The sequence below is a fragment of the Folsomia candida genome, unplaced genomic scaffold (assembly GCF_002217175.1).
Source record: "Folsomia candida strain VU population unplaced genomic scaffold, ASM221717v1 Fcan01_Sc006, whole genome shotgun sequence".
Classification (NCBI taxonomy): Eukaryota; Metazoa; Arthropoda; class Collembola; order Entomobryomorpha; family Isotomidae; genus Folsomia; species Folsomia candida.
This window is the reverse complement of record NW_019091198.1, coordinates 2341288-2361700: the sequence shown is the minus strand read 5'-3', so window position 1 is coordinate 2361700 and position 20413 is coordinate 2341288. Positions and strand designations below refer to the sequence as shown.

General features: G+C 37.9%; 4 protein-coding genes and 1 long non-coding RNA gene across 5 annotated transcripts; 3 read left to right on the top strand and 2 right to left on the bottom strand.

Annotated features, from left to right (window-relative positions):
* The first annotated feature begins 164 nt into the window (after positions 1 to 164).
* On the top strand, positions 165 to 2979 carry LOC110850908 (Bardet-Biedl syndrome 1 protein). The gene is made up of 10 exons (XM_035853252.1): positions 165 to 375; positions 465 to 615; positions 686 to 785; positions 856 to 971; positions 1045 to 1335; positions 1403 to 1588; positions 1685 to 1958; positions 2047 to 2199; positions 2275 to 2546; positions 2638 to 2979. Exons 1-10 carry the CDS (start codon positions 338 to 340, stop codon positions 2806 to 2808), a joined length of 1752 nt encoding a protein of 583 aa, XP_035709145.1. The 5' UTR covers positions 165 to 337; the 3' UTR covers positions 2809 to 2979.
* A 6-nt stretch (positions 2980 to 2985) lies between these two features.
* Positions 2986 to 3940, bottom strand: LOC110851348. Its single transcript, XR_002548043.2, has 2 exons — positions 3353 to 3940; positions 2986 to 3270 (listed from the first exon to the last, which is right to left on the bottom strand). It is a non-coding gene; the product is annotated as an uncharacterized LOC110851348 (long non-coding RNA).
* Positions 3941 to 6409: 2469 nt separating this feature from the next.
* LOC110850745 (presenilin-1) lies at positions 6410 to 9074 on the bottom strand. The gene is made up of 10 exons (XM_022098283.2): positions 8922 to 9074; positions 8436 to 8839; positions 8217 to 8358; positions 8076 to 8143; positions 7914 to 8008; positions 7698 to 7823; positions 7525 to 7623; positions 7076 to 7444; positions 6892 to 7004; positions 6410 to 6803 (listed from the first exon to the last, which is right to left on the bottom strand). The coding sequence occupies exons 2-10, from the start codon at positions 8819 to 8821 to the stop codon at positions 6648 to 6650; spliced, it is 1554 nt and encodes a 517-aa protein (XP_021953975.1). The 5' UTR covers positions 8822 to 8839; positions 8922 to 9074; the 3' UTR covers positions 6410 to 6647.
* A 123-nt stretch (positions 9075 to 9197) lies between these two features.
* On the top strand, positions 9198 to 11705 carry LOC110851156 (DNA-directed RNA polymerase III subunit RPC3). Its single transcript, XM_022098814.2, has 6 exons — positions 9198 to 9547; positions 9619 to 9743; positions 9817 to 10445; positions 10528 to 10877; positions 10961 to 11128; positions 11188 to 11705. The coding sequence occupies exons 1-6, from the start codon at positions 9395 to 9397 to the stop codon at positions 11344 to 11346; spliced, it is 1584 nt and encodes a 527-aa protein (XP_021954506.1). The 5' UTR covers positions 9198 to 9394; the 3' UTR covers positions 11347 to 11705.
* A 931-nt stretch (positions 11706 to 12636) lies between these two features.
* On the top strand, positions 12637 to 20330 carry LOC110850808 (AP-2 complex subunit alpha). The gene is made up of 17 exons (XM_022098378.2): positions 12637 to 13007; positions 13568 to 13779; positions 13866 to 14059; positions 14133 to 14227; positions 14362 to 14516; positions 14600 to 14708; positions 14801 to 15120; positions 15204 to 15331; positions 17514 to 17620; positions 17694 to 17753; positions 17824 to 18179; positions 18287 to 18739; positions 18825 to 18963; positions 19074 to 19218; positions 19299 to 19399; positions 19493 to 19596; positions 19691 to 20330. The coding sequence occupies exons 1-17, from the start codon at positions 12944 to 12946 to the stop codon at positions 19766 to 19768; spliced, it is 2820 nt and encodes a 939-aa protein (XP_021954070.1). The 5' UTR covers positions 12637 to 12943; the 3' UTR covers positions 19769 to 20330.
* The last annotated feature ends 83 nt before the right edge of the window (positions 20331 to 20413 follow it).

Here is a 20413-nt window from a genome sequence, read left to right as displayed (position 1 = left end):
ATTCGCATATAGAACCATCTCAACCTAGAAACATAAAATAAATGAATTTTGGCCAGCAATTATGTAGCAAAATCCACATACTTTCACCACAAAATGGGGAAAAGTATACTGCCCAGCAACCTCGACACAACACCACCACAACCTCATACATAATCAATGTCTCACCTTTTATTTGCTTTCTCTTTGCTCAAGCCTGCCGTTATTTTGCTTATTTAAGAAGAGTGGATTACATTTCGTTCTACTTTCTCCTCCATAAATTAAATAACCTTTGGAAATTGCTTCTTCTCATATACATAACATTGTTGTGGAAAAAAACAATACGTAAATTCAGATCTGGATGAACTTTGAGTTTTGCAAAATTGGAGAATACAAAAAGTAACAATGATATTTTAAAAGTCAAGAAGAGAAAATTTGGAGAAAATATGGTTCATATTTTGAACTAAAAAGTATATTATCATCGCCAGGGTGGAAATGTGGTTGGATGCATTTTCCGATACTCAAGCCACACTTTACACCTTTCCTGGATGCGTTGCCACTGCAGATTTGACTGGAGATGGTGATTACAGACTAATTGTGGGAGATATTGGATCTGGTCATGTCCCGTCAAAACTTAAAGTTTGTCATAACATAAATATTGTCTATTTTATTAATCAGAAATAACAAATAGTTGTACTTTCTCACCAAGGTTTACAAAGGAACTGGGCTGAGTTCCGAAATCAATCTGCAGGATGCACCAACTGCAGTGGCTCCGATGTACATTGACTATGAAACGCCTCGACAACCTGGTCAGCAGTTACAATGCTTCATAAATAACCATTTCTTGCAAAAATTAATAGATAAGCATCCCTTTAATAGTTGTGACCGTAGCCACTGCAGAATACATTTACGTCTATAAGAACTTGCGACCATTCTTCAGAGCCGTTTTACCTCCTTTGCCTATTAATCAAGTGGAACGGGACATTTGGACGCAGGTATGTACATATTACCTAATCGCTACACTTTTCTTCCAACGTTAAATTTAACAAGATTGCATAATTCTATTAGTATGAATCCGTGGAACCACTCCACGAAATGCTGGCAAACCTTCAAAGTTCGGTAGGAGTGTCGGCTTTAACGTTAAAAACGCAACATTTATTAGCACTTCCCCACCATGAGCGAACTGCTTTCGTCGAAGCCCAAAAAGGATCTCCTCTCCTTCGTAAAACGGTCATCACTTGTATGAGCACGTTGAAAAAGTCTCACAACGACGATGACGCCTTGGCGTGCCTTGTAATTGGGACGGAAAACTGTGAGATTTTTATCTTGCATCCTGAGACGTTTACTCCAATAGATGAAGTATTTTATTTCCTCATAAAAATCGACTATAACAGTGACAAAATCATGTACAAGAACATAATTCCAGGCAAAGCTCACCCTGACGGATGTCCCAGCCTTCCTGTCGACCAGTGGACTTTTTGACATCGACTACACATTAACATGCACCACGAGAACTGGACAACTCCTTCTCGGTCGGAGGGGCTACGTGGCCCCACTGATGAATCTGTCCAAGCCACCCGTGGGTGTAGTCTGCCTGGAAACTTCGGTGGTTGTGAGTTTTTTTCTAGTCTACATGATACGTATTTTTGATGACTTATGATTGGCTGGACAATATGTCACACCGGATTGACGATAATTTTTGTTGTAGGTCGCCTTGATGGATTCGACACTAAATTGTTACAGTGATAAAGGGTACCGCCACTGGAGTGTGGGGGCTGCGTCCCCTATTACCTGCGTTCAAAGGGTGCAGCTTCGTCAAAAAAATTTAGACCTGATTGGTGTCGGTTTGCACAATGGGAATGTCTCAATGTACACAACGAGTGGAGAGTTGGTGGACACGATCCCGTTTCCAGAACCAATTTCTGTCGTATATTTTGGTCAATATGGGAGAGAAACTAATAGTTTGGTAGTTATTACGCAAGGTTTGTAAGAATTATAAGATGTAGCAGTTCAAAAAGCTCAAATTATCTTGTAAACTTGAGGACTTATTTTGAATTTTTAATTTATTAGGGGGCAGTTTACATGTCAAGATATTAAAGCGAAGTGCAGATTTCACTCCACAACTTAAAGAAAAGAGTTCAACCGTGTCTGGAAAAATGGTTATTCCCAAGAAGACAAAACTCTTTGTAGATCAGACGATGAGAGAGAGAGAAAATTCCATAAGTATGCACATGTCACAAATTTTTTTCATGAATTTTTTGGAAACTAATACTTTCAGCATTTTTTAAAAATATTCAGCAATGCACCGAGCATTTCAGAGGGATGCATTCAGACTCAAATTGGAAACTGCTCGAAGTCTAGCTCACGTTCTAAACACGAAACAAATCCCTGTTCAAGAAACTGTGAAACTGTCGGCAGAAGTTTTAGGGTTGGGACCAACGTTTACAGTTAAAATCGGGATACAAAATATTGGTCCCAATTCTAGTGCTGCTTCTGGAGGTATTTGCGACCTGGCCTTATTTTTTCATTGGGACGACAAATACTATGACGTCCGACCGCCCATGATTAATGTAAGTGAGACTCATTACATGCAGATTTATTTTTCAAGATGATCAGAATTATTTAATACGATTTTCAATAATCGCCACGCACTACTTCAAGGTCCCATTCTTGGTCCCTGGTGTGGAAATCCAACTTGTCTCAAAGGTGGAAGCTGTGAGTACTAGCGGATTGGCTGACGTGGTCAGAGTCGTCGTTTTCAAGAAGAAACAAGGACAGCCACTCTTGGTGGCAATGATTAATATGCCTCCGAGTGAAATGACGGTTCTATAAGTTAACTTTTCTTTGACAGTGACCTATGTACTAATAAAGAAATAATGAGTTGCATGCATGCAACTCATGAGCAAAAAGTTCCAGACGTATTTAATGGCATCAGTTAGCATTGACAACTTGCATAAAAGATTGTGAGCATACAAATTAACAATAAATCACCAATATGAGTTTCAAAAAGTGAGTTTGTAAACTTGACAATTTATTTTATAACTTCAAAATCACGAACAAAAATTTTCTGGATTTAACCGGTAAAAACATTAAAGGTATAAAAAAATACATGGCAAATAGTTTCAAAATTAAATAAGAAAATCCAAGATGTTCAGAAGTCGTCACTCAAATCTATCGTCGGCTTTCTCCTCCTTTCCGAAATTGTGGTGGTGACAGATTGCAAAAAAGCCATGTCCGAGTTGGAAATCCTTCTCATGTTTGGTTTCGGTTTTAATCCTTCTTGCCAATGCGCGTCTGTATTGGAAAAATTGTTAAAATTATATGAAATTTTGACATTTTTTCATAATCGATATTTTAGTAAAGTAATGTTGCATACCTGCAGGTTGACGTCTACCCTGAGCCTTAGCTTCGGTATAATTCAGGCTTTCCTTCGTGAGCGTCATGTTATAAATTGGATACGATTCCACAACTTTATCAATCCGCATAAGTACTTGACTCTCCACGACGTCGGGCAGACTAGTGTGCGATCTGCATGTGAGGATTCCTTTATATATTCACATTTTGACGTTTGACACTTGACAAGGTTTTGACGTACGTTTGTTCAATTACAAATAATGTAAAAGCGATGAATTATTGACCGGGTTGAGTTTATAAGTAGTTTCAGACATTAAACGAATCGGCTTATCTTCATTCTATGTTGTACGTACAACGATTTTTGGTAGCGTTACTTATTGCTAGGTCTTTCGTCAGCCATTATGCGCAATGCAAAGTAAGCGTATTAGCTCTTATATGCTGCAAACTATTGTCAAATTTGTCCACGAGGAGGGTTAATTGCAAGTCATGACATGATGAGTATTACGTGGATCTTTTTTTCTCGACATGATTTTTGCAGTGTTTCCATTATTTCGTATAATCGATAAGTGCAAGAGGTTATTTCAGAGGTTGTCCGTTTAATAGAGTTAACAGATGATTAGCAAAATTTGGAAAATTGGTGACAAAATGTCAACTTTCGTATGAATCTCACAAAGGTATCATTGTTAGTCGAGACGCCGGCGTGAAATTGTGAGAGACACATTTTTTCCCCATCTTTAAGGTTACATATTTAGACGACGATCACGTAATGACTTCGTGGAATAAAGTGTCTCTAATCCACTGTTAAGCTAATATTTGCCAGCTTAGCGAAATATCAAAAATGTTTTTGCTTAATGTCAAATTTCTAAACATGATGATAAACAACTAATATTGGCTGCAAAGTGGGTGTGTAGTTTGCACAAGACCTCGCGGATATCACATGCTCTAAAAATGACTTCATGAGTCCGGACGTGATGCTGTGCTGTTTTTACAATTTAAAATTTTGACTATTTGATGAAAGGGGTGATGAGGTATTATTTGGTTAAAAATAACATTATGTGGTATCGTCACTTCAAGAATCCTCATGCTGTATTACATCTTTCACTTAACCTACATACTTTACTGCGAATTGAAAGTCTTTTGAGCAAACATGAACAAGTAGAGGTAAGCCTGTCCAAGGACAGGTTCTGATATCTTAATGGGGGTGTGCCCAGTCAGGGGTATGCCCAACAGATTTGTGTGTACATAAAAACATCATATCATACCACACTTTAATTCCCAATGGAGGGTTTCCCCATTTCATACTGCCAACTACTGTTCAATTCACACCTGTCAGAATAGATGTGTTGTATAAAACTTAAATTTCCAGGAGTGGGGGTGGCTGCATAGTTAAATACTTAGATTCCCAGCAGTGGGGATGCACTTAAGTACGAGGCAATGCAGGAAGCAATGTTGCAGCGATTGGTAGGTAAATGCATGCATGATGACTCTGGCAATTTATTTATGTGATATTCAAGACACCAAAGATGGAATGCAACAATGTCAACGATGACCCTTTATGAATTATGATGTAAAAACTCAAATATTAGTTCAAAGGCAGACGTAATCTTTGTGACTGACTTAGTATATTTGTAGAAGTACTTTGGGACTACACACGAGATTACGGGAATTTCTTATCCGAATGACGACATTCTGATTGACATTTCAATTTGTCATTCATCAAATAGAATTTATAGTGCAGATAACAGAGAACCCCAGCAAAGTTAATTTGAACCTGTCAAACCAGAATGAGATTTAATGAGTATTGTTATTAAAAAGGTTCACTTTGAAGTTTTTCGATGCACTTCATCCAGTATCCTCACATATCCTCACATCGTTATAAACAGAGTATTCCGGACAATTTGACAAGACCGGAAACCTAGCCAATCAAGCCAGTAAAATAAATGATCTGTGAGATGCACACAATGTCCCACTCATTGTCAGTTGAGTGTTTTCAAGACACCGTCTTTTAATAAATAAATAAGTATTAGTCGACACATATGTACATATATGTATATTGTCCATATTACTTACTGTTCACTAAAAAATGTACTTGCTTAATTTTGTAGGGGTTCCATGCATATCTAAGGTTATCAGTATACGACATTTAATTCACTGTTATCAGTCTCTTGAGTTTGGGGGTGTGTCAAGAATGACGTACATTCATGTCATTCTTTCTACATTATAAAATGCTGTGATAAGGGCAGCGTGCAAACACTTGACTGAATTTCAAAGAGTATTATGTTAACCTTAAGTTTGATTGATTTGGATTTTCTAATAATTACTAATTAACCTATCAATAATGACTGATAGCAACTAATTAAATATTTGCCCACGTAAATTGAAGTAGTTACCATAACTTGATGGGTTTATTGACATTGTCAGCATGAAAATCTGTTTCGGGATTTGCCGACCGATACCATTTTATCCAAATGGATTTGCCACACGTCCCAATTGACGATCTCGTTAAGTTTAGTCTAAATTAACGAGTAGGATTTTCATGCGCGTGACATTCCGCTTGATCAACTCTCGTATAAACGTGTCCTTTGGTAAAATGACACCAGTGCATCAACTGCTACTTCAAAACTGCATTCAAAGATAACTATTCATACACTACAAATTTTGGTGCATTAATGATCTACATAGATACACACACACAGTGTTCTTTTATAACTCTCAATATTCCTAAATTTGTGACAATATGCATGTAGATATGTACTTCTGCCCTGCTTGTTTTAAAATTTTGTATGAAAACTAATATGTAAGATTAAACGAAAAATCTACGTAGCTCCGTGCCGATTATAATGCATCAAAATTTGTGTAATGTTACTCAAAAAAATGTAGCGTAATAACAATGCAACGCCCTCGGAGATCTTTCAAGCTTCAAGGAAAGGACCGGGTTTAATAAAGGCATTTTTTATTGTTATTATTATCAGCACGGATCAATAGCTCAACCAGAATTAGCGAATGTGCAAATTGAACATGAATATGACTGGTTGTACGAGTAGATGAATATGTGCATTTCAATAGAGATGAAAATATGTTGCTGATTAATAAATTAAGAATTTATTTATTTACATGAGAGTTACAAATTTTATACAAATAATACAGTACACAAAATCTAGTTAGTCAGACAAAAGAAAAAATAATAATGAGCGTTAAGGAACGTAACTTGTACCAAAGAATTAATCGGTATTATTATGACTGGTTTACAAAGTCAAAATGGGAAATATAGATTAACTGGGTTTGTATTAAGTCGTTTTGTTTATGGTTTGGTGGGGCTAGAGGAATATTTGTTCACTGGATAGGACATCGGTGAAAGGGGTAACAATTTCTCTCGTGGCAAAGTAAAAGATAAGTCCAAATGTGATGGATATTGGTAGAGCTGGGAGAGCCTTTTTGAAAATGGCGAGGAGGAGAAGAGTCAAGCAGAGTCCCTGGATAAATTAGTAAAATCATACTTTGAATACCAATTAATATTACGAGTATTATTTATATGAAATTAATTGAAATAAATGGACGTACAATCAAAATTGCAACGAAACAAGCCAAAGTAGTGTTCCAGTCCCCGTATGACGAAGCTTTGCCGACAAGGACGCTGTAGAATATGAAGTCTCCAAGACCCAGCTTGACACCTCCTGCAAGATAATATTGTTATTGTTAAACATTGTTATTAAATAGTTTTTCAAGCCAATGAACTGAAACTCACGCTCTTCTTCTTCTTCGTCAATCAAATTAGTTCCCGAGTTTTCTCCAACAGATCCATAGGGCCCTCTGGTTGTTTGAGAGGTTGTTGCAGAATTTGTACCACCTGTGTAATTTACAATGATATCTCTTCTCCTTTCCACCCTGGCGTCACTCTCCTCCCTCCAGGTTGGTGTGAACCCCTCGGAAACATCGTCAGTGTTGTTAGTAGAAGTTGTTCCTTGGTCCGCTGCCGAGTTACTGGTACTTCCACCCCCATTAACTTTTGTTGCTGATCGTGTACGCTTCTTATTTGCAGGTGGGTCTGTTGACGCTGGTGTCGCTGGTGGAACTTCGCTATCCGCAGTATTGATGACAGAGTACATTACAGTTGCTGAAATCAGAATTTTATTCCATATTTTAAAAATTAAGCTCAGTTGAGTGTTAAGTGATATGAGAAAAATTTTTTCTTACAAGAGTAAATTAACGCTGGGAATATAGGTTCATTTCTTTCTTGCGCTGTTTCCACCAGTACCCTGAGAGGACCTTTGGGCGCTAATACAGCCACCAAATCTGCAAACAAATTATCAGTAAAAATACCATCCCAATCTTGAATCACTTAACTAATTTCGTATTTATATATGCACCCCAAATGGAAATAACCGCAAGGACAACCCACGTAGTCCACTCTGGTAAATACTTGATGAAGACGAGAGCCATAAGTGCAGAAATGAAGATGAGATAAGCTTGTTGGAGAAGGAGTGGTCCCGACGCTAGAAAAAGAATAAAAAGACATTGGTTAACTGGATTTTGCTCCTATTATTTACAAAATAAAAATACAACATTTCTTAGTATTAACTTACAATGAATACAAATCATTCCAACGGCACCGAAATTCCACATGATCATGGCCACAGTGATATAGTCCATCGGAATATTGTAGGCCTGCAGTACTTCCCTAGAGAATTCACTCATTAGTTGATTATAAAATTTGAATGGACATTTCTTCAATCGATTTAACCCACTTCATGTACAGGTACGAGAAGATGAAAAGCAGCATCAAAGATGATAAGATGAGCCATCCACGTATAAACTAAAAAAATTACGACAATCAAATTACTTAAGGTAATTATCCAAATACATTAATTTACGTATTAAATCCTTACCCAATAAATCTTTTTCTTATAAAGAAAGATGAGAAGTAGGGTCATGATCACAATAACGCAAAGAAGAATCATAGCATTCGCCAACGCATTCCACACCTTGGTCGACGTTTCGGTACTTGTTTCATGAAATGGTGTGTAAATCCTAAACAATTAGGAAATTTCACTTAAGCCCTATCCCAATTACTCAATTTACCAAACAGAAATAAGCGATTCACTCACAGATACTGACCCTTGGCAGTGTAATAGTTAACCGACGAAATTGTAGCTACTACCACCAACATGCAGAGGGAAACGGGGACGAAGAGCTTGATAACGTGCTCTGCCCCATACTTGAGTTCCAATTCTTCTTCCTCCTCCTGTGCCGTCAACTCCTGGGAATTGCGACGACGACTTTCTGCTGTTTGAGGAGCTGCCGCAGCATTGTTCCCAGCGCCACCATTATTTGGACGTGACCTGGCTGACGAATTCTGTCCATTTGTCACATTTGACGAATTTCTTGGTGACCTGCGTCGACTTCCAGGTGCTGCGGCTGCTCCACCACCGGCATCTTCTCCGGTCACGACGACGTCACCTGCTCCTTGACCTACTCGGAGCACTGCCTCCATCCTAACCGGATAGGGTTTCTGATATGAAAATTAATTATAACTTTTTAATGACAATCATCAAATTATATAATTTCTAAGTTTAAACAGTACAATTGCTTACCTAACGTAAAAAACTAAATGAAATCTTAGTTCCTCCACATTTCCAATCAGACTGGAATTCAGTTTGACTAATTCACCGTATAATTAATTTGTAATTACTTGCTTGAAACTTTAAAAGTCTATAAATTAGAAATAAATTAATGTAAGATGGAGACTTGAACGAAATGAGTCAGAAACTGTCCAAACTGTCAATAAATACAAAAACCAGCAGCAGGGTTTTGTGAGAGTGTCGGTCGGTGGGAACCGGAATCAAATCTCTCTCGATGCAATATGTCTCTTATAAAACGTGCTTTAAATTCGAAATCAAAATTTTACAACAAAATTACAAAATTGTCACTTTTGGTATGTGTTTTAGATAAGTAAGAGCCATAAAACGAGTGGGCTTTTCTTGACGAAAGGAATAAAATTCTTACCTTGTTCAACAATCGATTTGGAGGAAGATTATTATTAAGAAAGATTATTACATCAACCATAATGTCGATGCAATGCTCGAAATTGTGCTCGTTGATAATTGGAGAGACGTTTGGAATGCCGGTTCAAAGCGTTGTTGATGTCCTCTTGCAAAAGGGACCCTCTCCCCTGCGACACGTCCTGACCTCGATGATGAAATCTATGCCGATTGAAGCTGTAATTCTACATTAATAAGTTGCATGCTTTAGTTGATTAGTGTGTTTGGCTAATTATAATTTTTTATTAAGATTCATGGGGCCCTTAAAACACTGATTCAACACTTTGTCGTCAATTTCCATGTGAATTCCACAACGGGAGAAACAATATATTCTGTGAATCATGAAAAGACGATAGAAATCATGAGATATCCGAGGTTAACTTGTAGTCAATCAATAATAACTTTAATCTCGTAGACTTTTGTTACTACAGATTCCTTATTTATTTAGGTATTACGCTCACGCCGAACAAATGGTAGGACCCGTGGGGAGAGAAGTTCTCGAAGAAATAGTACAATCCGGCCTCGTTTCGATCTCAAAGTTGATCTACATTTGCGGATCTAGAGTGATGAAGTCTAACCCAGACGTGACCGAGGCTGTGCTTTTTGAGCAGTTAAATTTATTCCAAACTACCGCGATGCGACTTGCGGCTAAAAAATATATCGTTATCGTTCCTCCCCCATCGCCAGATAATGAGAACAATGAAGCTGACCCCGGAGCACACAAAGATTCTCACAAACTACCAGCCGTAGACTTAAAAGTTTTGCTTGGAAAACTATTAAAAACAAATGAGACTAAGCTGGAAAGTCTTCCGGATGCGAATATACTTTGGGGAATTTATATCCAACAGTTTCACGCAGAGCTGAGAAATAGCATGGTATATCAAGCATTAGAGAGAAAGTTTAAATCCATGATAGATCCAAGAGTAATTCAAGTAGTGATAGAAGTTGGACTCGAAAGACACCAGTGGGAAGATGAAGGTGCTCCTGTAAGTATGCATGAAATTAAAGATCGGATCGAAAAAATGCCAGATGGGTTGGCAACTTCAAAACACATATCAGAACATCTGGAGATTGTGGGTAAATTGAATAATATTTGTATTGTTCACTTAGTTATGCCAAAAAAAATATAAATAATAATGGTTTCTTGTTTGCTTTTCAGAGGACGATCCAATGCGGATTTTGAGTAGACTGAGTAACCAACTCGGAGGACATTTTGCTTTCAATATGAAAACTGCAGTGTCTGAATTATTATGGAATATAATAGATAAAATTATAACGGAAAAACATGGATTTCATGCACTTCGAATATTTCGACTGGTGAAAGCAAGTGGATTTGTAGAACAAGACACTATCAATGAAATAGGAATGGTTCCAGGAAAGGAAGCTAAACATCTAACATATAAATTAGTAGACGATCATTTTATAAATATTAAAGAAGTTAAGAAAACATATACTACAAATGCTCCTCCTGGAAAAACGTGTACCGTATTTTACGTTGATTCATCTCAAGTAATTGCTAAAATATTTATTTTTCTGTACAGTGCCAATTGAGTTTGAATTAATAATCATTTTTACAATCATTTTTTCCACAGATTGTTCGATCGCTACAGGAATATTGCTACAAAGCTGCATATAACTTGAAACTAAAATCAAAAATTGAACAGGCAAAGATCAAAAGACTTTCTGTTAAAGAAGAAAGGATTACTCGAATCCTGGTCAATATGACAAACAAAAATTGTGCAGAGGATCAATTGAATGAGGTAATTTATTTCGCATTTGGCATTGTAACAACAAAAAACTTACACCTATGCTTCTTCAGATTCGAGAACTCCTCACCCCACCTGAACGAGGACTGTTACTCAGATACCAATTTTCATCTGGAAAGCTGTTAAGTGGCACTATTCAAGTGGACGAAACCTTATTCGTTACCGAACTCTACTTGAAATACCATGGGAAAAATTTTCCCAAAAAAAAGTAATACGCAATACTGCGATCGAAACCTAAAATGAAATTAACTCTCGTTAATGAGAGTTAGTGCAATCTTCTGTGATATTATGAATAGCTAGCAATTAGGATAACTTACTTGTAAAACAATTTATTGACAATGTTACTTGATTATTACAAAAACTAATCAATACTTATCTTTGTATAAATTCTGACCAGGGTGAAAGTGGAAGCAAACTTTCTCCCAGACTTTGCTACGCATAACTCTTAATAATTTATGGATTTGTAGTACTTGATTTTAAACATATCCTTAATGTTATACCTTGTTTAATGACTGAGTAAAATATAGATACATAATTTCCTATAAATAAATGATACATTAACTTCATAAATAAGCATTGGTCAAAATCATCCTTAATAATTATTAATTGATAACATGTCCAGCTTCATGCATTCATTATCTTGTGCATTAAACTGGAGAACACAAAATATCCGAGGACATTTAATTACGTGGAACTTCGAAAAAATATGACGGATGCCATTTGCATATGCCGTTTGAATCAGGATCCTCCTAGTAAACAACCGTTCTCCTGGGCCACGCGACGCATAAGCACTCGCTGCTTCTTCAGAGAAATGCAGCCACTCACCTACTTTCTCCTACCTTTCCTCTCGTCACTTCATCCTGTTTCTGGTTGGCTATAACATCATCATCTTTATGCCCATGCTAAATCTTATGTCGATCTCATCCACTTCTTGGAATTTAGCACTCATCCTTTTTTTACTTTCACTATGTTGTGTAGTGAGAAAGCGAGTAAGTAAGTGACGCCTCTCCGCTCGCTCTCTCTCTCTGTACACAGCTTTCTACTCGTAGCTCTGTACTATTAATAAACCATTGTGCATGCAAAATTCATTTTCCCACTTGTGAAAGTCATATGAGTTTGATTCGGTTGGAGGAGATGGAGCATGGCAGGGAATGATACGAGGGGAGATTCGCGCACCCACAATTACCCAGTTGCCCAAGGGTGGCAAGAAATCCGCAAATTTGGCCAAATATAATTTTAGTAGACACCCTAAGGTGGTCCTCTTTCACTGGAGGATACCCTCCAGAAAGGTAAATGACCACGAGGCCGTGCTGACTTAAGGGAGCCGAGTGAAAGCAGGGAGAAAGGTGTCACTTTTCCTCGAGCCCCCTCCATACGGAGAGAATTAGCAGCTTTATACACTCCTCCACGGCACGGTGGTGGTTTTCTGGTGGTAGTATTATTATAGGAGCAGTGGTGGCGGTGGTGGTTTTCGATTCTTTTAGGTGGACGAATGGGCTGGGATGGTGAGTAAAGTTGAACCAAATGTGGCTCTGTCTGATAAGGAGGATTCACCGCACAGCCCAACTAACTAACTTGTAATAATGACAGCATCAGCAGCCAAGAAGAGGACAGTAGTTATTTAGTTGGTGGCATTAGTAGTAGTGTTCCCTGTGTCTCTCAAACCATTAGAAAAGAGAGGACCCGACAGTGTTTTCGTGCCCCTATCCCACACGAACTCTGACCCGTCAACGTGCCATCTCGTCGGTGACGCCCTACACCAAGTGACGTGCTTGACCGGAAAAGGGGTGAGGGACTGGGTTCGTCAAAATGCCGGCTGCACGGGGGGATGGCATGCGAGGACTCGCCGTTTTCATCTCGGACATCAGAAATTGTAAGTTGTTTCACCACGCCCCCCAAAAATAAACAAGCTGTTGGCTTCTAAAACGGGGGCGAGAGCGTCGTCCGGCTTGTCAATACATACGCCATGATTAGTGCCAAGTTATTTGCATATCAATGGCCCCACTGGAGGCAGGCAGGATGTTATGTTAACGCCCACCTATTCTTGATTAGCAGAGATATATCCAAAATGCAATGTCAATATCAACAACACCTCTGTCAATCAGTGTCACAGCAGGTTGTGCCGTTGAATTTACTAAGGAAATTTACTTGTACTTACGAGCAGAGCAATTATAGTGTATAAAGTTGAGGATATATGTAAGTAATAATGAAATTAGTAGGCGTTTTTATTGTTGGACTACTAAGAATTTATAGAGTGAGTTAGTTAATGGTGATGGAGAATCTGAATAGCACTTGTATTCTTGAGAAACACTGAAAATAGAGATGTATAAATAATTAGACATATGCTTCAATATGTCAAAATTGATGCAATGTGTGATGTGAAGGAAGATACTTTGAAACACCAAAGAGTAAAAAAATGTTGTTTCATTTCAGGTAAAAGCAAGGAGGCCGAGATAAAACGAATAAACAAGGAATTAGCCAATATCCGAAGCAAATTCAAGGGAGATAAGACATTGGACGGGTATCAAAAGAAGAAATATGTGTGCAAGTTGCTTTTCATCTTTTTACTCGGTCATGATATCGACTTTGGCCACATGGAAGCTGTCAACCTACTTTCCTCCAATAAGTATACGGAGAAACAAATTGTATGTTGATTAATATTGATCCCTGAGAATTCTTGAACCTTGGGTTGCATCAAATTTAATTGTTTCATTGATTATTCTTGTTCCAGGGCTACTTGTTTATTTCTGTATTGGTTAATACAAACAGCGACTTGATACGGCTAATCATTCAAAGCATCAAGAATGACCTGACTGCGCGAAACCCTGTGCATGTTAACCTAGCTTTACAATGTATCGCTAATATTGGAAGTAGAGAGATGGCCGAAGCCTTTTCCACCGACATTCCACGTTTACTAGTCTCTGGGTACGTTTAAAATGTTTATGCCTCGTCATAGGAGAAAGTAAATGTGACATAATTTGTAACTCTTGCATTTCAGGGAGACAATAGATGTAGTGAAACAATCTGCAGCTTTATGCTTATTGAGACTTTTTAGAATTCACCCCGATATAATACCCAGTGGAGAGTGGACAAGTTCGTATAAATTACCGATAAATACATACATAAATCGTATCTGATTTTTTTAACGAATAACTGACATTAGCTGAATACAAGTTTCCGCTTATTTATCTAAAATATTTCTAACATTGAACCTAATTCTGCTTTAGATCCGGATCATTCAAATTCAAGAATCATTCATCTGCTCAACGACCAACACATGGGCGTCGTCACTGCGGCTTCCTCCTTAATCGAAGCACTTGTCAAACGCTCTCCGGACGAATACAAGGGTTGCGTTTCTCTTGCCGTTTCTCGACTTAGCCGAGTAATTAACACGATATGAGATAATTCTTATTATGACAAAAAATGTGAAAGAGTTGAAACCACTCAATATTTTTGCTTGTCTAGATTGTAACATCTAGTTACACAGACCTACAAGATTACACCTACTACTTTGTTCCAGCCCCGTGGCTATCTGTTAAACTTTTGAGATTGCTGCAGAATTATCCGCCACCAGGTATTGATAAATATTACTATTACTATTAAATACTCTCTCAGCGTGGGGTTTCAAATGTCTGAGTACTAAACGAAATCTTCTTTAATGAGCAGATGATCCCGGTGTTAGAGGAAGGCTGAACGAGTGTCTAGAGACAATCCTTAATAAAGCTCAGGAACCACCAAAATCTAAAAAGGTTCAACACTCGAATGCCAAAAACGCTGTACTTTTTGAAGCCATCAGTCTTATAATCCACTCGGACAGCGAACCCAATCTCCTTGTCCGAGCATGTAACCAACTTGGCCAATTCCTCACCCACAGAGAAACGAATTTAAGATATTTGGCATTAGAATCCATGTGCTTGTTGGCTACATCAGAATTTTCGCATGAAGCTGTTAAAAAACACCAGGAAACGGTCATCAATGCTCTAAAGGTATGTGTACAGAAATTTTTGGACAAATATTTGAATTAACTTCCCATTCCCTCAATTAACTTAATCTTGATTAAATATCCTAGACCGAGCGAGACGTTAGTGTGAGACAGAGAGCCGTGGATTTGTTGTATGCTATGTGCGACAGAAGCAATGCAGAAGAGATTGTTCAGGAAATGCTGAATTACTTGGAAACTGCGGATTATTCCATTAGGTAAGAGTATATATTTATATCATGAATTGTTAAGTTTAAAAAAATTTTAATTTAAAAAATTAATTAAGTCCTTCAATAATTTGTACATTGTGGCACATTTAACTAAAACGAGTGAAAGGAACCAAAGAAAATGTAGTGACAAAGTTGTTACACATTGAACTAAAATTTAGGATTAGATTTCATTTAACAAAAATATAGTGTAAAATTAACTGAAATAGTTCACTTGGCCAACAAATACTTGTTAACGGGGTCCCAATTTATGGTGGAGATATCCAGGGTGACCGGAGGGGTGAACTCTAATTCTCGTGAAGTCCAGAATCCAACTAATTGCTTCATCTTTTCCAAATGGTGCGTCTCCCATTCAGAAAAATGCTCATACTTGTCGAAATCAATTTGGATGGGGTGCTCATCAATGGTACCTCCCAACATTTTGCAAAGAATAACCCCCAACTGCCCCACACTTTCCATCTTTGCGGTCTCTTTTTTAATGAACTCATCATCACCTGCTTCACACTGGAAGATCGGGATACCCTTGTCGGAAGGGTCATGATGCCAGTGAATGTATGATTTTGGCATCGGTCCAAGTCCGGAGGCAGTCTGCTGTTTTATTGTGCCAACATAAATCCTTCCAATTGTTCCATATTTCATGTAAATCCATTCATCACCGTCCCTCCATTTCAAGTCTTCTTTCTTCAGTAATGGAGATTCAACCAAGGTCCCATATTCTGAAGGTTCTCCTAATGATAATAATAATAATAATAATAAATAGAGAATTGTTATAGTAGAAAAATTATAATAGGAAATAATTGATCTTACCTAATGCAATGCGAAACCCACAACTCTCTAAAATTGTCTTCACAACGGTCCAGTCCACTTTGTCTATGTAGAACTGATCTCCAATGATTTGTAGTTGATTAGTTGCATTTACATTAAGTGTGGCGATAATAGCGAGGATAATGTTGGCCGTTTGTTTGAAAATTTTGGATGACTCTAAATCCTGGGCAATCCACGAACGCTTTGTCACCAGTTTCCAGCTTGGATTCAGTTCCTCCTCTTGTCTTTGTTTCTCATCATCATCAACGTCATCATAACCATCTTCAGCCCTTGCAGCACGCTTTCCTATTTTTTCGTTGTTCTCATAGTTCAAGAGAGCCTGCCATTTGGTTTTGGAATTCCTCGCCGTTTGGAGACAACCATCCAAATTATGAGTAAATTTGGGTGAATGTGGTTGTGAAGACAAGAGAAAGTAGGTGGCTGTGGTATTATCCTCATCTTTAATTAGGAAATGGGTAGCGTTCATCGCATTATTGTGTTCATCACACTTCCACTCACTTCCTTTAATTTTCCAGCAATTGTCAAATTGACACATCCCAGATCTATTTCTTTCCCCCCACGTTATTCTTCCACTTGCAAACTTGACATCTATAATTTCGGTCTGTTCCACATTTGAATTCTTTGTACTCGGATTATTCTCCCTGTTCTTTCTAGTCTTTTCGCACACTTTCCTTCCCTCCTTCGTGACTTGCAAAGTGTCTCCAGAATGGAGTAGTATTTTCATGGCACCAGACGTTTTCATATATCGATCTTCTCCATCCCATCCGTTGGTATTGGCCAGATATTCTTTCACATGATTGAAGATAAACTCTGGCATGGTTGACTTGGTGGGTGGAACCCAAACTTCTTCTGGAGGAGGAGGAGGAACAACGACGCTGGTTGATTTCCAAGGGAAGCGAGTGGTGGTAGTGCTATTGTTTGCTTGAGAGTTGAATGGTGAGCAATCTATGGACCATTTTGGTATGTATTATTACATAACAATTACACATAGATTAATTGAACCTTACCTTCAATTTCTGTGAGCTCTCCTTGTTCGTCTTCCTCAAAAATTCTAATTGAACGGCCTGGTTGTGGCGCACGCACTGTTAAACGCACTTTCTTAGTTGGTGGCGAACTACTTGCTAATTTTGATAACATTGTAAAACTAATTACAATAATTAAAATAGTAAACAACAATAAAACTATTCCAATTTTGGACGGAGTGAGTGTTCTCTTGTGTTGATAAAATTCTGAGTGGAGTGATGACCGGGTGACTCAGTCAGGGCTCTGTGGATGCAAAAGAGTCAATGAACTCCAGACACATCAGCTGTCTATCGCCTAAAAGTGAATGTTCTTACTTCTTTCTTAGGGAAGAAATGGTTCTAAAGGTCGCCATCTTGGCGGAAAAATATGCCACTGACTATTCCTGGTATGTCGACGTCATCCTTAACCTTATCAGAATGGCAGGGGACCACGGTAAGTCAAGAAACAATTGGTACTATAGTACAAATTATTTGCAAATGTAGAGTCAAGTTTAATCTTATTTTAGTTTCTGAGGAAGTTTGGTATCGCGTTATCCAAATAGTTGTCAATCGAGAGGATGTTCAAGGTACCTATTTTAACACTGAGAATCAGTGAAATGTGAATTCGTTAATGACTAAAATGTTAATTTTTTTAAGGATATGCCGCGAAAACAGTCTTTGAAGCTCTGCAAGCACCTGCTTGTCACGAAAACATGGTGAAAGTCGGAGGCTACATTTTAGGAGAATTTGGCAACCTTATTGCTGGAGATCCACGATCGGCACCCATTGTGCAGTTTAACCTCCTTCATTCCAAATATCATCTGTGTTCCGTAGCCACGCGAGCACTTCTTTTGTCAACCTACATAAAATTCGTCAACCTCTTCCCTGAAATAAAAGGCCAGATTCAAGAAGTTTTCAAACAAGATAGCAACATTCGATCTTCCGATGCTGAACTCCAACAGAGAGCATCAGAATATCTTAAGTTGAGCATTGTCGCTTCCACAGATGTCCTTGTAAGCACCGACAATCCATAATTTTACATATATTTTAGAATTATAATTCTAGAATATTGTATAACAAATTTATTGCAATTTATTACAATGTTGTGTGATCCAATTAGGCTACCGTGTTGGAAGAGATGCCCCCGTTCCCTGAGAGAGAATCCTCAATATTGGCCATTCTCAAAAAGAAGAAACCAGGTCGAACCGTTGAACCAATCGATCCCAACAAGGACACTTCACAAGCGTCAACTTCCTCTACAACGGAGAGGCATCATCACGCCGAACCCACGGCACACCAAAATGGGCAGACAGATCTGTTAGTTGATGTTTTAGGAGACATGTACTCATCCCAGTCACAAAGCGGAGCCGGTCTAATGAACAATGCTGTTGGCCATCAGAACAATCTGGGCGGCGGAACAGCTCCCGTTGATAATTTAAGCAAACTCTCATGGAAGAATAACGGGATACTTTATGAAAACGATATATTGCAAATTGGGGTCAAAGCCGAGTATCGCCTAAACCTTGGAAGGATGACTTTGTTCTATGGGAATAAATCTGATTTCTCGCTTAATGTTAGCAATAATAGGATCATGTTTAATATTTCCACTATGAAGTACACCACTTTTAATTACAATTACGTTTTTTTATTTGTCGCAGGGGTTTAATCCTACTGTTGCCGCACTAGGAGATTTAGCGACCAGACTCACTGTGCAAGTGAAGCCAGTGGAATCCACAATCGTTGCGGGTGCACAAGTTCAACAAACGATTAATATAGAATGTCTGGAGGACTTTAAAGGTTAGATTACAAAGTCTTTAGATATTAAATATTAATTAATGGAATAACCTGTATCGGGAATGCATATATAAATATATATGAATTAACGAATGACTATTGAATGATTATAGAGTACCCTAGTCTGGTAGTTACGTTTCTTTACAATAACACGCAGCAAAAGTTGAATCTCAAGTTGCCGGTAACTATTAACAAATTCTTCGAAGCCACTGATATGAATGGCGAGACATTTTTCTCTCGGTGGAAAAATCTCGGGGGGTAAGCTTCTCAATATTTACAATTCCGGCACATGTGTAAGATTTCTTGTTCACTTAACCATGTAATACGCAACAATGCAGGCCACAGCAAGAAACACAAAGTATCTTCAAAGCAGCCCATCCCATGGACTCAAATGCAAATGGTGCAAAACTATCTGGTTTCGGGATGCAGCTTTTAAAAGGTAAATCAAAAATAAATTACTCATTATTTTCCAGTTATAGTGCCAATTTTTCAACAAAACCTGAAAGTCTAACGAACACTATTCGTCCTTTAGGAATTGATCCCAACCCTGACAATTTTGTGTGCGCTGCCATTCTGCACACTAGAAATCAGCAGATTGGCTGTCTTCTTAGACTTGAACCGAATCGTCAAGCCGGGGTACGAAAATATAAAACACACGCTACGTGATAATGCATACATTCAAAAAAGGTAACTCGTGTTTCAAGTTGTTCTCTTAATTGTCACTTTTCAGATGTACCGTATGACAGTCCGCGCAAGCAAGGATACTGTTTCAAAGCAGATGTGTGATTTGCTGGCAGAACACTTTTGAGATGGGTGAACAAGAAGATTCCAGTAGGCTTAAGTAGACGACAAGATGAGAATTTCAATTCTATTTTCTTTTGACTTTTTGAGATAGACGTAGTTTCAATTTGATGAAGGAACCGTGCTGTTACAGCCTCCATTCAAATTGATAAAAAATGACGACACAACTATGATATCCGGTAAACAGAAATGCTATAATGAAAAGCATTAAAATATTATGAAAAATCGTAGATTTATCCTTCCGATTATAAAAATACCGGACAAGATAATAATAATAATAATAATATTAATACTCTCTAAATGTCTATCTTATCAGTAGTTATATGAAAGCAGCGGTAATAATTATAATAATAATATCATTTACTGTGCATGAAACTAAAAAACGCCATGAAATTCATAGAGACGAACTGTAGACCAGATTTAGAACTTGTCCTAAAATGACGATGAATGTTGTACAGCATATCTCGGTGAAGAATAAATCGATAAGTACCAACTTTTGTTGCTATACTTTATTATAATTTATAAATTTTCTTTAATAAATTGCAACTGTTCATTTGCTACAAATTTCACATGTTTTCTATATTTGTTCTGCACTTTTCTGAGATTATTGTTTATTATCAGAAAGCGTAGTAAACAGCAATTAGCAGTCACG